Raw genomic sequence first — 17,578 nt, 5'->3', positions numbered from 1 at the left:
GTCCGGTTCTGACGAAGAAAAAACAAAAACTTTTCCAAAATGGCAGACGGAGGTGATTCAATGACTGATGACTGCTGTTGTATTGGAAAGGAACAGCCGTCGTAAAAGCTGTTTTTGTCCTTGTTCAAGAAATTCATATTAAAATGTGGTGCATCTACACAACTTTTTGGGAAATCGAACATAAGCATATTGCGCAGCTACGGCATAAATTGGTGGCGCAAGGCTTACGCATGGTATAAAAGTTATGCCACGTTAAGTGAAATTGGCTGCAGGTCTACAAATACTGTGCCCGTCTGTGACTATCCTCGCTGGTAGTCCAAGCAGGCCAAGTTGGCTCTGCCAATCTCCTCTTTCAAGTTTCATTGTCTTTGGCCGAGTGACCATATACGAGGCAAGGACTAGGTCTTTGGACAGTCAGACAACACTGTCCAAAGTATCCATACGGTAATTTTTCTGTTCCTGTGATTTCTTTGTCACGTTTCTCATATCAAGCAGTGAGAATGGGTAAATAAAAAATAACTGATAAACATGATATACGCATAAACATACTGTAGATATAGGAAATTGAAGGTGTTTTTTTTTAAATGTAAGGTGGCCCAAGGGCTGCGGCCTATTTTTAAATGATAACATTGGAGAAGTGTATTGGTCTGATATGAAACTCTTGTTTTGAACATTGAGTTTACGATAGGAACATGTACATGTATTTGTCTGAAGTCCCTATTGTTTGTACCCCATCAGTTAACCTGAGATGCCACTTGACGGCGATACCTGATCTGTTCACCAGTAGTCATGGCCGAGGACATTGATAGGTTTATACAGGAGCAGAAGAGTAAGCTTGCTCGAGAGCGCAATGAATTACAACAGGAGAGCGCTCGGAAGGTGAGGCCAGGAATAGCGACAAAAACTTCCCGTTAGGATTTGCCATTAGTTTGCCTCAGTAACTAGCCTCTGCTGCAGACAAGGCCCATTTCAGACCCAGTTAAAAATACAACATAAATCCTTTTTTTACCAGGTAATGGAACCATCTTCTACAAACTATGCAGCAGACAACAACGGATTCAAAGAAAACATTCCACCAACCGATAAAGGTAGTACAGTTTACTTACGAGGAGTGTTAGTTTTTGCTATTGTTAAGAAACATTTACACCATTGTTTATTGTAATGTGTTGATAAAAGGTACTGTAAAAGACCGCCTCCCTCAAAATGAGTCTTAAGGTCATTTTGGAGTCCCTTTGTTCCAGTTTGCATTGGAAGGAGGAAACTTCGCTTGCTTTGATGCATCACTCAGTCTGGGCATCCTTATAAAAAGGATTCATGTTAATATGTGGATGGAAAATGTTGAGAATTCGTATTTCAGTTACATAAGGTGAAATGTTCTTGAAAGCCTTTAGCTTGAAAGTAGCTGTGGTGATTTCACTTAGTTTCTTTGGTTGGGTCACATGTATTTATGAATGTACAATGACGGTTCTGGCCAAAGTTTGTATCTTGTGCAACTAGGGCCTATATGCTGTGTGTGTGGAAAAAAGCTCTCCTTTTCGCCAAGTGTTGATTTCTCTTTGGTTTGCGCACTCCAATAATTTAATCCATGCCACTAGGTTGGATTAATTGTTTCTTACAATTCAAAGGTGTCGCTCTGGAAACAAGCAAAGCTTTCCCGTTAGATAACCGTGACGACTTGAGGTCTAAGCTGGCCAAAGAACGACAGGAGGAGTACCAGAAATTCTTAGCAGAGGTGAGTGTGGTACGCATTTCCTGTTTTCCATCATTTTGTCATTTGTAAAATGTGAATTTTGATTCTAGTGGAGGTCAGTGTGGAATTTGTTTCCTATTGTTCCACAAGCGTTTTCATTAGTTTTGATATGTACGTGTACATGCACATGTATATGCTGAAGAACATGTGTGCTTACAACTATAAAGAAATTGTGATTTTATTCCACAGCATTGAATGTAAAAACTGATTACATTTTCCCCATATATTTCATTTGAATTGTGTCTCGGGACTGGCCACTTGTCTGCTTGTGAGTATTGTTTTCAGTGTTTGTGTTGCGTTCTTAGAAATAGTTGTACTTTGAACAAGCAATATTCACAGCAAACTGTTCCTCAAAGAACTTGTGTTCCAATTGTTCGGGATTTGAAGCCCAGACCTAGCAACTTCTCAACCACTTGCTGATGGTGTTTTTCCACATCGGACTTGTCCCGGATTCAGTTTGTTTTGAGGCTGAAAATATGGACTTTTTAAAAGGCCGAGATGTCACAACCTCAGTTCTTGGCAGATGCTGACCCGTGGTGGTCATTTGTTGAGATTTGTGCAACTGTACTTACTGAATCATATCACCGTTTTTAAAACTCTGAGACTGTGTTGTGGAATGGTATTTGGTAACACCTGTCTGTGGCCCATGGACACTTTGGGACTTCACACAGATGCAATCACACAGACTACATGTAGTTAAAGATTCCGTGTGTGTAAAAACTCATTTGCAGTCACTCAATCTGTCGGATGAGTCGTGGGTATAGACGTCACATGGCAGCGCATGTACATGTATACAGAAATATTCAGAACGTAATTGGACACTATCTTGTGACATCACAGAAAATCCCTGGTGGGGCTGCGGTGTTGAAATTCCACAAAATCAACGAACACGGCATTTGTGTAATCTTGCATACAGAACACTGACAGGTTTCTCGTCGACATTTCTCGTGTGTTAGGAAGCAATTGAGTTCATTGGGTACGGCTGGATTATGGGGGATTTAGCGGTTCTAATTTCGGCACATTTGTTTTAGTGTATGCTGTGTTGCACCTTGGTGTTCACTCTCACTGCACGTAGATGTTGTGGGTTTCATATTTAATTCGGAACTTTGCAGAAGTTTCAAACACCAGAAAGGGTTGTTCTATGAAGATCCGGCCTGGTGCATACATGTAAATGTGCTCCTGGCTCAGCTGTTTTGCTAGTATGGTGATGCAGCGTGAATGGTACCCTGGAGCAGTATGGAGGATTTCGCATGCATGAATAATAATGTATGCATGAATTGATGCAGTGGCTTGGCTACACAAGGTGTAGCCCAAGACCTGAACACAATGCTTCCTTCTCAGCCACACTTTCCTTGCCATTCTTCCTCAATCCTCTAAAATTCTCCCAAACCACTGAGAGGATTTTGGAGGATTGTGGAGGGTTAGGGTTAAAGTAAAGTTAAATCAACATTGGAACATTTGCAATGTTGCACACCAAATTGGGGATACGTTAGGTTCTGCCCTTGGGAATAGCCCCGTGAGCAAACCAAAGATGTCACTAACACTGGCCTGTTTTGGTTGGTACACTGCCATATTAAGGACATGCCACTCCAGTTTGAACAGGTTCAGTGCATGTGAGTTGATAAGTCCAGCCTCACGCTTGCGTATTGATGTTCTGGAATAAGCCCACGACTTGCTTCATGTGAGCTTGCCGTGCTCAGGTGCCAAACATGATTACCGGTTAGAAGTGACTCGCTCATCTCATTTTCAGTTAATATTAATTGCTCATTTGTAACTGTTTCTCGTTGGCAGAAGGAGAAACGTTCCGCCCCCAGAGCTCAGCCAACGATCCCCGATGATGGAGCCTCCTTACCCATCCCAAGCAGAGACTCTGCTAAGGTTAGCAGCTGTCTTTTCGCAAATCTTAATCACTCCTTATTTGAGAGCTGTCGTCATAGGACCAGTTTTTTTCTCCAAGAGACGTTTTAAGTATCTGAATTGGAAGTACTACAAGTGGCATGTACGATCGGACACTGATAAGAAGAACTCTGGGGAAAAAAACATGTCATGTTAAAACAAGTAAAAACAGGTTTAGGTCCTACATGTAAGTCCTCGTTTTGCTTTGTTTTCCATCACTGATAATACAAGGTACCTGTTATAACGAGACTTTGTAAAATCCCGAGGACCTTGTTCCAGTGTACCTCTTGCTGGTGCTTGCTACACGTAGATGTAAAAGTCAGAGACGTGAGCTCATGTACAATACAGTATCACTAACAAATTGGGTAGAGACAGAAATTGCCAAGCATACTTGTCATTGCTTTTGAGAGACGCACAATTGTGTATGTTCCTATACTGTGCTTGATGCTTTTTCATATCTGGGGAATTCCAGAAATGAGGGGTCCATTTTTTTTTCGTGTCCCTGTTACATCTGACCTTTGATTTTGTAAGTTCAGGACACATTTTCTGATGTCCAAAAGTGATGAATTCATGTAAATTAACTGCCAACAAATAGTAACAGTTTGAAATCAATTGCGGCGATATTTTCATGTCAAATAGCAAAGGTCAGATGTATATGTAACAGGGACACAAAAATGTCACACTTTTGGATCCCTAATTTCTGGAATTACCCACCTGAGAGTTAGACTAGTCAAGTCAGTGTAGCATTGCCATATCAGCAACTAGTATAGTGTCAGAACATGCTAGGGTGTTCCCTGGCCTGGTGCATGTGCAGAGCATAGTCATTTTTGCCAGTCAAGGCCCAGCTCTTACTGTTGCTCCATGAAAGGTACCAGTCTCTTTGATGAACAGGCTTCCAAAGCTATGGCTACGCCTATTGTCGGCATGTACAATGTATGCGTAAAACTGGAGAGGATCTGGATTCTAGCTTTAAGTGCAAGATTTGAAGGTGGTCCTGCCTTTCCGGTTTGCGAGCCTCTCTTCCAACTCAGTTCGTTTCCTGTTCCGTAGGACCGAGCGAGAATGGCTCGGAACAAGGAGTACAACGACTTCCTGAAGGTTAAAGGCGGCACGAGTACCCGCAAGCCGCGAGTGGGAAATGAAGAATTGTCGCCAGCAATTGTAAGTAGGAAACCAGTGTCTGTTCATTCTCAGAACCTCGAATTTAATCTCTGTTGGCCGTCTGACTGCTCGCGCCCTATCATTGACATTAGCATGTGCCATTCATGCATGTGAGTTAATCCCACAAAATGGGTCTTGAGACCAATTTTCAGTAACTTAGTTTGCATTAGAAAGAACAAATTGAAGTCTCTGTTTTGATGTATCATTCAGTTTAGCATCCTGATGATTATGGGTTTCATGTTGGTCAAAATGTTGAGGCTTCCCATTGATTTACATAATTCTTCTAAAGGCCTCTAAATTCAAACTTGGCTCTGGAGACTTGTGACTCATTTTGATAAAAGGTGGGTCATGTATTAAAGTCATTCAGTAGTAGAGCCAACAGCAAAGTGAGACATTCTTGATTTGGTTTCTCATAGACACAGAGACCAGGCCCAATCAACCCCATCACTGGTGATGCGGTTGCTGTGACTAAAACCTCCCATCAGGACAGCCGTCCGCCTCCCGACCCCAGACCGGTAGCCCCACCCCAGGACAGGGCAGCCGACCTGCAGTTGCGGCGGGAGGCAGCTTCGCAGACCCCACGGCCCATACTGAGAGAGTACGACGACAGACCCCCTCCCGGACCCCCTCCCGGACCCAGGAGGGGTTGGGGAACTCCCCAGCCCGAATACGATGAAATCCTGAGGAGAAAACGTGAAGAAGAAGCTCGATATAGGTGTGTGTTGCAGATATGATTGTCTTGGTCATGTCAGTCAATTGCCTAGTGTTTTGCTTCTCTTAAAACCCTGCGAATCACTAAGGGGTCCTTCTGGGGACCCCATTTTCATAATTATCTTATTTAAAAAAAAAATAAGGCCAATTTTGGCAATACTACATGTAATCCTAGCCTGAGACCTGCACTATCGATGTGTGCAGTCACCTTCAGTGTGTGACCGCGGGTCAAGCTGATCAGAGCCTGACAGTCTTGGCTGGAGGCCAGCGGCCCATAATTATATCCATGCACAAAAGAAAGTCACTTGAGGGTAAACAGTGCAGGGCTTGATGATGGCTTGACAAAGGTCCGTGTAATCAACATCTGTTTCCTGTCGAGGACCAATCAGGTGTGAAAGGGTCCCTGCATTGATACTGGAAATCTGATTATATTCTATTTTGGGCGGGGCTTAGCTCACCGCAATACATTTGGGTCACCGTACGGACCTGTTGGTGTGCGCCTTTTTATAAATGGGGATGGTGCTTCGCAGGGTTAAAACCCAATCAAGGTCTTGTGCTGCTCAGAATTGCCTCCCGTTCTCCAAAAGTTCCATGTGCAGGCCTTGTGAAAAAGATTTTTGAAAATTTTTATTATTAAAATGTGTTTTAAAGTTCTTGTCTTGTGGCACAAGCCAAGAAACCTACTTCACACAAAAGTTAGAATAAGGGATCATTCATATCAGGAGTTTTGGTGTAGTGTCATTGCGACTTTTTGCCGCAATTTAAAGGATTTGTTTCTCTCCAATATTTTCATGAAGAGCCTGTGTATCATCATTTCGTCTCTATAAATCACCGTTATCAGTACTTGCTTCTTTGTGAGCACAGAGCTTCTGCTGTATAAAAGGTTTTTTGTCCAAGTCGACATGAAACGAAAGAATTTCTTTGCCGTTCACTTTACTTTTTCAATTGAGCCTCCTTTTAAACTTGGATTGTCTTGACAGACGATATGACGATGATTTCGACTACTACCCGCCCCGTGGAGGAATGCGACCCTCATACAGTGATCCGCATCTCAACAAATACCCCCCTGAGGTAATTGGCAAAATTCCAGTAATTCCAGAAGAAAATTTCACTAATTTCAACTGTTTGATACGAGGCTTGTGGGTTTCGTCTACCTCAGAAAGTATTTTTTTATTTGAAAGTTTCAAGTTGCATAATAATCATATGATGTTCAGTGGTTTGTCGGGTCAGTGTGCTTGAAACTGATTGATTGATTGATTGATTGGCGATTATCTATATAATTATTTCATTTGAAAAGCAATCAAGTTCTATTTATTATTAAAGGAAACTTGAGGACAAAAAACTCAGATAGTATAAATATGCATCCTCTTTTAATTGTTATTTTCCCTTTTTTGCATTTATTTCGTTGCTTTTATGGCTAAGAGTTACCAGGGTTACTATATTGATATTGGCTTCATGTTCTGTAGGATGGAAGATATTCCCGAGCGAGGTATGACTATCATGACCAAGAATACGACAGAAGGTAACCTTTGATAATAAATCCTTGTTTTATACAAGCATAAACACAAACTCGAAGAATACTCCTTTCCAGAAGACTTTTTATTTTCCAATTCTGGCATTTGGCACTGAAAATCTTTCTCAAAGAAATAAGCAATCGTGCATTGATTCTTTTACTTATTAAAAATCACAAATTTCATTGAAGGTTTTAAGTTCCGTGTAATCAAATGATCAGTCATAGCTTGTATAATTCCAAGCTGAGTGTTTGGCGTTGCGGTGTTGTAGACCAACCTGTTTTACTTTGAGCCGCTTATCAACCGTTTCCTCGATTACACATCATTATTGTACTGTTTCTTTGTCAAGTAAAGCTACTTGGATTCACCATTTGTGTTAAAGTGTCTTGCCTTGTGATCTCACCACAGGAGAGTAAGATTCAGTGATGACCATAACCCGGACAGGTGAGAAAACTTAATCAATTATTCCTTTTTGGATTTTGTACTGATGCCCAGCCGTTGTACATTACCAGTCACTGCTAGGCCAAGAGACAACTCTGACATAGAAAACGCAGAGCCTTTTTCAATAAAGCCATTTGAATTTGGTTTTATACTCGACATGCATTCCTGTAGATGAAGCTAATGATAACAATTAGAAGGGATAACACTCGAGGCTTCATTGACTAAAAGTGTTTCCCAAACTTCTGGAGTATGTGACGGTTATATGAGCTAGGGTAATTCCAATTAATCACTGACTGTGATCAATGCATCATCAGTTAGTAGAAGGAGAGAGACCCCACCCCCATGGAAGACCCCCCCCATGGAAGACCCCCCCATGGAAGACCCCCCCCCGGGCATTCCCCATTCCTATCAACCTCCTCATTCCTTGGATCGGAGAATTCAGTTTCTGTTGCACTTACTTGAGTTGTGTTTTGGATCGCAGGGGCTATCCACCTCCAGGCAACACACGGTATGACAGACCCCCAGCAAACAGAGCCCCCGGAGATGGCAGGGACGTGCTGAGTGAACCGTTGGGATATGACTGGGTAAATGCAAAACATGGTATCGTCACGTCAGCGCAACAAGGTCGTATCGTATACAAAACAAATGCAAGTGACGACCTTGTTGCACTGACACGACGGTATTGCACCTGAAATCGCTTGGAGTTTTGATATCTTTAATTCATATAATATCTTTTTATTTTCATTATATGCGCGCCTTTGTCTTGTTTTATGGCAGAATATAAGTCGTGGTGGACGCAGTCGAACTTTACCTGAAATGGACAGGTGAGATTTTTTGTAGCGCATTTCTGAATTAGTTTATCTTTATGGAAGTAAGTCTTTCCCTGACTGCCAGCTGGCCCAAATAAAATCTATTATTCTTGAGAGATCCCCCCCCTGGCTAGAGCTGTGCCCCCCCCCACCACACACAAAGTTGTTGTTGATATTTGGGGCAGACATGCAGACTTGTCAGTGTTCTTGTCTACCAAATGAGGTGGTAGTGGTTCGAACCCTGCCAGCTACACTCCAAGGTCTGGGATTGTCCCGGTAACTCTTGCTGTGGGGAGGCCGTCAAATTTTGGGTTGTGAAATCTTTTTGCTCCTAAAGGTTGCGGCAGTGTTGCAGTGCTGTGCAAAAAATGACCTCCACGAGACTTCAAACCATATGAAAAATATTTGGCTTCGACTAACACAAACATGCGTGTCAGTGGAGGTGGTCCAATCCACTTGCCTGAGACACGTCTTAAAGCTAACCAGAGACAAAGTTCAGACAAGCCTCATTGGTTTTCATGTTTTTCTCCTCAGGCAAAGGTCTAACATCAGCAGAGCTGGTGGTAACATTGACAACAACCCGCCCAGAGCTAAGTCCGCTACGTTATCTAATGAAGAAGTAGGCATTGCCATCGGTAAGTCTGTCAACATCTTTTTGAGCTTCTCAGTTTGTTTCAGACATTTACTGCTTGCTGTAGCATGAATCGTTATGCCTTAGGCACTCGACAAACATTCCTTCATCATGAAAGATCACTCTTAATCCTCAAGGTTTCATCACATCTCATAGAATCCCATTTGGTTGGTAATGGTCAGGATTTGGAAGCAATCATTTATGGTTCTGAAGGTTAGGAAACCTTTCGTCCAGTGCCGTATATTAATTTGGCTTCAAAGCATTTTCACACTTGTCATTTGTTCACTGTAATGTGTTGTAACCATGGCGACTGTGACCGTACTCGGCCTACACTAGACATTTCTAGCCATTAGGAGTTTTTTTCCTTCTCGTTATGATAACAGGAAACCGCGATACAGCCAGTGCAACAAGGAGAAAGAAAGAGCAGTATCGGAAAGAACTAGAGCAGCAGATGAAAGAAACGCAAGATGCCAAGAGGAGGTTGGTCCAGAGAGCGACAAGATTACCTCTTGGATAATTAGCAGGGCAGGAGTCAAGTCCATTGAAAGTCCAGTCACAAGTCCCTTTTTGGAAAGGCCAGCCAGGATGTGAAGGGTTAACAGTGGCAAAGGAATGTTTTTGTCCCATTTTGAATAGCTTGTGACTTGGCTTGAGACAGGATGACTTGTTACGGACTTGCAGGGACTTGTGATGGACTTGACCTCAGCCGATGAAAAACCCCTGAGAAACAGGTGTGCTTGAAATCAGTCTTTTCCTTGGAGGTATTAAAAGCTTTGTGAAATTACACCTTAATTATTCTTTTTGTTACAGAGAGAAGCAAGCAGAAATGCGCATCAACGCAAGTGGTGCAAATGATCCTACGAAAAAGGTATTTAAAGATCTTTCTCACCTGCAAGAAATTTCAGTTCCTAAGCTCGTGTTTTTCCGAAGTGTAAACATGGTGTTGTTTCTTTTGTTGTGATCCATGAAAGAGTTCACACTTAGCTTGTTTTTGCCCTTTGATTGGCTCTTGCAGGGACAAGGTCTCGGTTATGCACCCCGCAGTGCCTCAAGAACACCGGTACCCGGCCAGCAACCCCCATTGCAACCTCCCGCTGCCCAGCAAGCTGGTGCTCAGCAGGCGGGCTACCAGCCATCATTCCTTAACCAGGCCTACCCAGCTAGCCACGGGCCATCCGTACAGCCCCCTGTGCCAGCCTTGGGCTTAGAGGAGGCCATTGCCAAGTCACGGTTAGGCGAAGCGCCCATGATAGAGAGGTATTGAAACTCATTTTTGTTCCAATACACCAAAACTTCCTAGGAAACTTCATTAAATCTTCTTCTTCTAATTCTGGTTGTCAAATTACAGTATACTGAATGTACACTTTCATGCAATATTTTCGTTGTAGGCCGTTCAGTCTGAATAACTACCAAACTACGCTCAACGCGACATCCACGGATCCGTACATGTACTACGGTGTGAGGAATCCGATGGATCCCGATCCTGGTGAGTTTGGAACATTCTGCCGTTATCTTCCTTTGCAGGATGAAAAGCCCGATCTTACCTGGGAAGGCAGGCAAGTAGTGGGTCTGATCATAAGGTTGGGGGTTCAAAAACCGGCAGCTGGTTGGATGTCATGGGCAAGTTACTTTACCACAACTTGTCTTTCTTTGTCCACAAGTATCAACAGGTACCAGTGAGAGAAGAGGTCAGACTTGCACTGATATGGGCTTCCCCATTGGTCTCATGGCCTGATGAACGGGGGTAATAATTGCAGTAGTGTCTTGTGAAGCAGTACTGCCGGATACGCAGGCCTTATAACTGCACTGTAGTGGTATCAATCAACAGATGACCCATAGATATCATGATTGGATTTGTTTGTGAACACGGAGATGTGCACGTAAAAGTTCAGCAGATGTTCTGCACCTGTGTCTGGGTACTGTGAGCATGGCCTGAGCCATACTGGAGTATTTGCCATATTTCGAAAGCTCCCTATTGGTGAATTAGATTCTTGTATTTCACATGCTCAGTATGTCTGTCTGTCCAGAAGTTGGCCAGGTTGTCTGTTTGTCGTTTGTGCCTGTAGATATGGTGTGTGGAACTTTGATGGCACCTTAATGACGCCATCTTCTTTGCGTCATGATGAGTATTTAACCTCCTTGCCAGACATGGAAAGCTCATTTTCAGTTTTTGACCGATAGTTTCGTTTTTTCTGTAGATAATTTGAGAACAGCCCGCACTTGGATCGACTCCATGTCACGGTCACTTAGCAGAACCGGCGGTGAATATTTCTCATGAATTTACTGTTTGCCTGACGTACATTTATCACATCTTGTACAGTAGTCACTGAGTCGTTGCTGTGGATAATCTTGCTACTGCACAGCACAGGTTGAATTCGTCAAGTGTTTGTCTGACTACCATCTGTTGAGATGATTGGTTACCCGTTGAAAATATATAAATTTGTTGGGAGTGATTAGGAAATCTGACTCGTAAGTTCATGGATATAAATTTGCGAATTGTGAGCGTTGTGTTTGGATTTTCAGGTGTAGAAAAATAGGCTTCATCCCTTAAAACCTGATGCTGAGATCTTACCAAAGAGGACCTGAGGTTGTGGGGCCAAATATTGTTGTCGTTGTCATGGGCAGATATTGTTTATCTGTCTGGATTCCCATGTTGTTTTTGTGATATCTTAAAGATTGCAGTGATTTACAATCGTGTTCTAACACAGATCTGAGACTTTAGTTTCAAGGTTGTTCTTGCACCATGACTGTGAAAAACCACCAAGTTTCATTGACAGCGACGAGCAGTTTTGCTCTGAAATTTATTGTGATTTTTTTTTTGCTTCGTGTTCATTAACCCTCCTTCTCTGACACTGTGTGAAAACTTGCAGATGTTAAAAAATCTTTTAATTTTGATCGCTGAATATTTTGCCCGCAGGTGCCGTTTTGGGTAAAGATGGGGACACGTTTGCTGGTAAAACAACTTGTTAACTTTTCAGTATAGACACCTGTTTTAATGTTGTAGTTGAAGAAATATGTTTGATAGCCTACTCTTTCGTTATTTCCACTTTGGTGGCAGGTTGTGAACCTTTAATTTGATAATACTTTCATCATTTCCAATGACTAACCCTCCTGATGATGAATTCAGTTCTAATTTTCAAATTTTTTACCACATTTTGACCCAGTTTCTGCCAGACCGGACAAACTCAATGGTGCGTGGTAAAGTTACCTCAGAGTCTTTCTGCACATTTGCTGTCGACTTTAACTACAAAGTCCTCTTTATTTTTGTTGTGTTTTTTGTTTGACATCAAACAGAGTTTTTCAATAGTACACAAAACTTTGTACCGTTCCTCAGCACTCTTGTTACTAAAGAACAAATACATGTACACCATTTCCTCTGAGTGAAATGTGAGACAGACATACATCTGCATTTGGAAACTGATTGTTAAGTTGGTGCGTGTTCGATGGATCTTCGGCGTGTCATAATTGACAGACGTGTCTCTCCTCTTTTGGCAGCCTTCATGACTGACATGGAGATGGCAGAGGGTAAGAATAATGGAAATAGGCAACAGAAGGATGGAAGTTTGATGTGACAACTTTTAATTTGACCCAAACTTAAATCTCAGTGGCTTTTTGCAACCATTTAGTACAGTCATTTGCAAAGGTTTAGGACCGCCCATAGAAAATGCATTAACCTGAAGGAAAACCAAACTTAAACCAATCAATCATGGCAACCTATGTTTATTTTCAATGTGTAATCTTGGTACCTTGGTTGAACATTTTTGACTACATTTCCATGATTTGAGATGTTAACAATCTAATATTCAGTCTTCCCTCCTTTATTTCTGATTGCTTAGACTGGCTTTTTTTCCCCAAGCTGCCTTACAGACAAAATGTCATACAAGACCTGCCTTTGCAAAAAATTTCATTCAAATGGGCATAGAGCACTACACTGGTGTTATGCACCACTGTAAAATCATGTTAAGTAATCAGTCAAAGAGACAATGAAATGCAGGCCCAGTGACAGAAATACCAATCCAATTCAAGGTGGTCTTAAACTTTTGCAAATGACTGTAGATGGGAAGCTTGGCTGTAGCGAATATCTGTACAAAAATTATGGCATGAACTTTTTCTCAGACCTTGTATCCTGTTCGCATACATGTTTAGATTGTAATGCTTTCTTACGACGGGCATTTTGTTATTGCATATTTTAACATGTGCTGTGCCAAACAAGCGAGATGGTGGCAATAAATGCAAGTCAATTCCTGGGAGCCAGTCGAAGATACACATAGTGTATTTTTAATCTTCCAACGGTTACATACGTGTACTCTTGTTGTCTTTAATGCTTCTTTTGTGCCTGATGTAAGTGATCAGTAAACTAACACCAGCTAGGGTGGATATGTGTGCTGGATAAATCCCTGTCGTTATTCAATGTTATATTCATAGCCAATCAGGGGAGCTACAGTCAGCCTCAAACCCCACATCGACAACAACGACAAGCCGCAGGTGTTGCTACACGTTATGATCGACCTCAAGGTGCCCCCCTCTCGTCTAGCCATTTGCCTACTGTTTGCTGTTCAGCCCTCATTACATAGCACTACAGACTCCCTAAGCCATGTTCATATTAGTCGGCTATGGCTAGGACTGTCACATGTGTCTATGTGAAGTAACTAGCCGCTAGCCAGAGGCTGCCATAAGTGTGTGCATGAATTATTACTAGCCGCAGCCATAACAGTTTTTAAAATGTAGCCTTTTTAGTATTGCACCAAACTCCAACATTCATTCTACACTGTGCTCTGTTACGCCAGTGACATTACCCAGTCAACTGTGCGTGTTGAAGTTTTCAAATCGTCGCCAATGTGGTTCTCATCCACAGCTGTAGAAAGTGCAGAATTGAATTTCTTCCTCAAACCTTTTCAGTGATACCCTAACCTAATGAGAATCACAACCTTGCAGAATGTATAATGTCCTGATCCTGCCTTGACAGATCCCAGTATGTAAAGTTGGGACATCAGAATATGCCAGCCAATACAGTACATGCACTGGTGGTTTCCACACCATTCCTAATATTTATCAAAATATTAATGGGTTAATTCCTTCATGCTTGTGAACGTAGAAATACAAATCAAGTGTGATTAACGTCATAAATGCCACTACCAAATAATTTCTCTTATGCAGTACAGCATGGTTGAAGTATTCTTGAATACTGACGTTTTCTCCCTCTTCGTAACTCCAAGCAGAACAGCAGGCTCTCACCCCCCGGCAAGGACGGAGACCGGCCCAGAATCCAAATGTTTCTCAAGTTTCTCCTCCATTTGCAAGTAATGAAATCTGTCGTAAATCTGTTACTTTCTTTCAAATATCCTGTGATGGTTGGAAACTGTTCAAGTGACATGAGTAACAATGTGTCATGAAAAATTTATTTCTTGTTTTATTTAAAGATTATCATGATTACATTTGTCCAAATATTTCTATAGAAATTTGAACTCAAGCTCCAAAAAAGAGATAAAATAGAACAATAAAATTAATGAAAAAAAATTGAAAAATATATGAAATTATCTTTGAAAGTTTCAATTAGAATATGTTAAAATTGTCTCTGGAAGTTTCAATTAATTTGTGACTAAGCTTTCCCTTCCTTGAGGCAGAGAAATAATGTTTTTTTTTAAAACAAATCTCATGGATAAAATGTCATAGGCCACCTATATCTTCTTCAGAGGTCAAATCTTTCCGATGTTGGAATATAAATTTCTTTCAGCCAATGAGGAGCTAGATAACCCGCCACCAGTACAGAACACCATCACCAGACGACGGACCCCGAGACAACAGAACCAACCCAAGGCCGTTCTAAAACGTATCTCGCAGTTTGACCTCACAACTTGACCTTAACTCCCTGATCCTCCAAAATCTGCCAGGAAGTTTTTGAAAAATTTCTTAGGATTTAGGAATGCAGAGCCTAGTCAAACATTCTGATTCTTGTAGATTTAGCAGAAGAGAACCAAAAAACCCAGAATGGTGGTATTGTTCTTTCAAGAAGTCTGTTGCTAGAGTTAGTCAAAAGACATCTTCAGTTCATCATCAGAGCAATGGAACCCAATGTTCTTAATATTATCATCTGTCAGAAAGTTTCGCTTCTAACACACCGTCACCTGTTTTGTTTTCCTCTTTAGCGCCCACAGTTACAGGTGTAATAAGTGGGGGGGCAGGCCCCCAACAGTCAAAGGGGAAAGTCACCTTTTCACGTAATTATCCCAAACCTTGCTTGACGTTCTTTCTTGTCGCTCAAGTCATGTTCACAACTTTTTTTTTTCCTTGGGAAAAATAGCTTAGCTTTTCAATTGCACAGTTGCTTAAAAGAACATCATTACTTTCTTTTATGACATGAAAATTTCCCTTTTTTTTTTAAAAAGCTGTTGATGGACCAAGAAAAAACTTTCAACCCAGAAAAAAAGATCACATTGTTTTGAAAAATTTTATTTCTTGGGAAATTTGTATGATATGATGCAGAAATGAAAATTAGGTATTATTCATATCTTGCATTTGTAAATCAGTGATTTATATATAATCTATTTTATCTTGAAGAATTGGTACTTATTGATTTGATTAAAAAACACCTGCGTTTAGTTCCAGATCCATCAGAGTTACCCCAGCGACCCGATCAGCTCACCCAGGCAACCAGACAATTCCAGGAAACCTATAACCGTAAACTGAAATTCTACAAGTTGTCTGACGTGACAAATAACATGGCTGCTGTATGTGAAGAAATTGTTCCCACCCACATTTCCTATCAATTTTGCCGGAAGTAAAGAAAATTGAGTGGGATTGAAACATACAACTTCTAAAATGGTCCATGAAGAAACTGAACTACGTGTACATCCAGTCTTGGAGAGCACTGAAGAATGCCAAATAATCGCAAGATAACCACTTGGAATCTTGAGTAACTTGCCAAAGCACATGCTCATTAACAGGCCCTGCTTTAGAATACTGTGTGTGGAAACAACGCCCTCTAACAGCAGCTTCAGGAGGCCTTTCCATTTGTACGTTTTTGGGGTGTGTCGCGTACACGATGCGTTCACGTGTTTCACTCTCGAAGACACAGAAATTGATGCCATTAGCATAACACACGTGTGCGTTGTTTTCAGCCATCAAAATCACCCCAGGGGCGATTTCGATGGATGCTCAACACTTGGTGCAAGTGTTGACGCGTATATGGAAAGGCGTCTTAAAAGTTAATAATCCTTGCGCACAGTATCCATTTCAGCTTGTCAAAGTGTTGCACAGATGTGAATTTTTTTAACATTGTTTGCCCAGGTCAATGCTGTGATTTACAAAGACTTTTTTTTTCTTTCCGACCAAGAGCGAAAAGCTGTCAAAGCTTGCACGTACATCTCTCTCTCTCCAGTAGACCCGTTTGAAGAGACTACTGAGTGGTTTCCAATGTCAACATAGTCGTTTGGTTTCCATAGTAATTTTTTCTTGCGGTTGCTACGGTTTCCTTGCACTTTACCATCTACTGTAATACCTTTGCAGAATTCCTAAGCAACAAGAAGAACCAGCCTCGAGGAGTTGAACAGCAACTGCGAGCCAGTAAAACATCCCATTTCCTCCTTCCATTTTGAAAAACAATTTCCAATCAAAGAAAATACTAAATTGGTGTTTTGTGCCGACGCCTTCCCATACTGCAGTTTGGATACCAGCGCAGTGACATTCATTCATTAAAATGGCATGTCATAAATTTATTATTATTATAATTCTTTTTTATTGTAAAGTCAACCTTCCTAAAATCTTAGATTCTGCTTTGCAGAATAGCAGATTGATTCTCTAGAAAATTTATTTTTTAAGGGAAAAACTTGTTTTGACCCATCCTTCCCTTTGTGCAATCTGTGGTCCTGTCGGATCAGCTTCAGTTTATTATGGTTTGAGATACTGGATCAAGACTTTCTCGCCTGCTATAAAAGTCCAAAGACATTGATACAAGACTTTTTTAAAACTTTGTCACAGTTCCCACACTTTGCTATGTCTTAGAATCCTTTAAGCGAGACTTGTATCTATCTTATCCTTTCACCTCAGGAGCTTTGGGAGAGAAAGACGACATGCTAGGCTTCCTGACGGCCTATGACAGCTATCTGAAAAAAGAACAGGATCCAATGACCAACATCAGTGAACCTATGTTCTCATGTAATGAGCTGTCTTCCTGTCACAAACCTCCCCTGCTGTCGATTCTAAACTGAACCGATGTATCACTCTCCTTAGTCCTAGAATTTGGGGAATCTCAGATTCAGGGCTGTGAAGTTATTTCCTAATACCTGAATTCAGTCTTGGAAACTATTCTAATATTTCCAAGATCATTTCATTGTGAACTTTGCAACGTCTACAGCGTTGCACCTGAGGTTGTGCCATACTTGAAATTTTGAGCCTTGAATACTGTCTTGTGATAGGGACCTTTGGGTTCGGCTTGTAATAATTTTGCATTAACCTCGTTCAGGAGTAGGAAAAACAACAGGAACTGTAATTGGTCGACCAATCAGCTTTTCTTATGCCACGTGACCTGTTGCAGGCGTTGTGATTGGATCTTTCAAATGCGATTCATATCTCAAGAACTGCTGGGGGTGGAATACCGAGAACTCTAAAAATGTATTTTTTGAGAATGATGCCTGTCATTTGCAAACAAAAATACAATTCAGGAATGTTA

At 41.4% G+C, this 17,578-nt stretch overlaps 1 protein-coding gene across 38 annotated transcripts in view; it reads left to right on the top strand.

The window, feature by feature from the left end:
- cspp1 (centrosome and spindle pole associated protein 1) overlaps window positions 1-17,578 on the top strand; it is a 56,876-nt gene that overhangs the window by 915 nt on the left and 38,383 nt on the right. For 31 of the 38 annotated variants that reach the window (XM_087148976.1, XM_087148974.1, XM_087148988.1 and 28 more), the window contains 27 exons: window positions 739-879; window positions 1,013-1,088; window positions 1,626-1,732; window positions 3,542-3,628; window positions 4,697-4,807; window positions 5,224-5,522; window positions 6,499-6,589; window positions 6,985-7,040; window positions 7,438-7,473; window positions 7,952-8,054; window positions 8,248-8,294; window positions 8,814-8,914; window positions 9,294-9,390; window positions 9,721-9,778; window positions 9,926-10,167; window positions 10,299-10,396; window positions 11,109-11,171; window positions 11,828-11,863; window positions 12,075-12,101; window positions 12,406-12,435; window positions 13,336-13,425; window positions 14,130-14,210; window positions 14,645-14,740; window positions 15,057-15,128; window positions 15,511-15,588; window positions 16,417-16,473; window positions 16,957-17,064. In XM_087148976.1, coding sequence (XP_087005102.1) covers window positions 790-879; window positions 1,013-1,088; window positions 1,626-1,732; window positions 3,542-3,628; window positions 4,697-4,807; window positions 5,224-5,522; window positions 6,499-6,589; window positions 6,985-7,040; window positions 7,438-7,473; window positions 7,952-8,054; window positions 8,248-8,294; window positions 8,814-8,914; window positions 9,294-9,390; window positions 9,721-9,778; window positions 9,926-10,167; window positions 10,299-10,396; window positions 11,109-11,171; window positions 11,828-11,863; window positions 12,075-12,101; window positions 12,406-12,435; window positions 13,336-13,425; window positions 14,130-14,210; window positions 14,645-14,740; window positions 15,057-15,128; window positions 15,511-15,588; window positions 16,417-16,473; window positions 16,957-17,064 — 2,437 coding nt within the window. In that variant the 5' untranslated portion in view covers window positions 739-789. The remainder of the gene's footprint in view (window positions 1-738; window positions 880-1,012; window positions 1,089-1,625; window positions 1,733-3,541; window positions 3,629-4,696; window positions 4,808-5,223; window positions 5,523-6,498; window positions 6,590-6,984; window positions 7,041-7,437; window positions 7,474-7,951; window positions 8,055-8,247; window positions 8,295-8,813; window positions 8,915-9,293; window positions 9,391-9,720; window positions 9,779-9,925; window positions 10,168-10,298; window positions 10,397-11,108; window positions 11,172-11,827; window positions 11,864-12,074; window positions 12,102-12,405; window positions 12,436-13,335; window positions 13,426-14,129; window positions 14,211-14,644; window positions 14,741-15,056; window positions 15,129-15,510; window positions 15,589-16,416; window positions 16,474-16,956; window positions 17,065-17,578) is intronic. The other 7 variants (XM_087149000.1, XM_087149011.1, XM_087149009.1 and 4 more) reach the window with 5 other exon arrangements.

Source organism: Acanthaster planci, linkage group LG18 (genome assembly GCF_054643075.1).
Source record: "Acanthaster planci isolate LZ-2023a linkage group LG18, COTS_SCS, whole genome shotgun sequence".
NCBI classification, from domain to species: Eukaryota; Metazoa; Echinodermata; class Asteroidea; order Valvatida; family Acanthasteridae; genus Acanthaster; species Acanthaster planci.
Note: the sequence above shows the minus strand (reverse complement) of the source record. Positions and strands in the feature narration are given on the sequence as shown.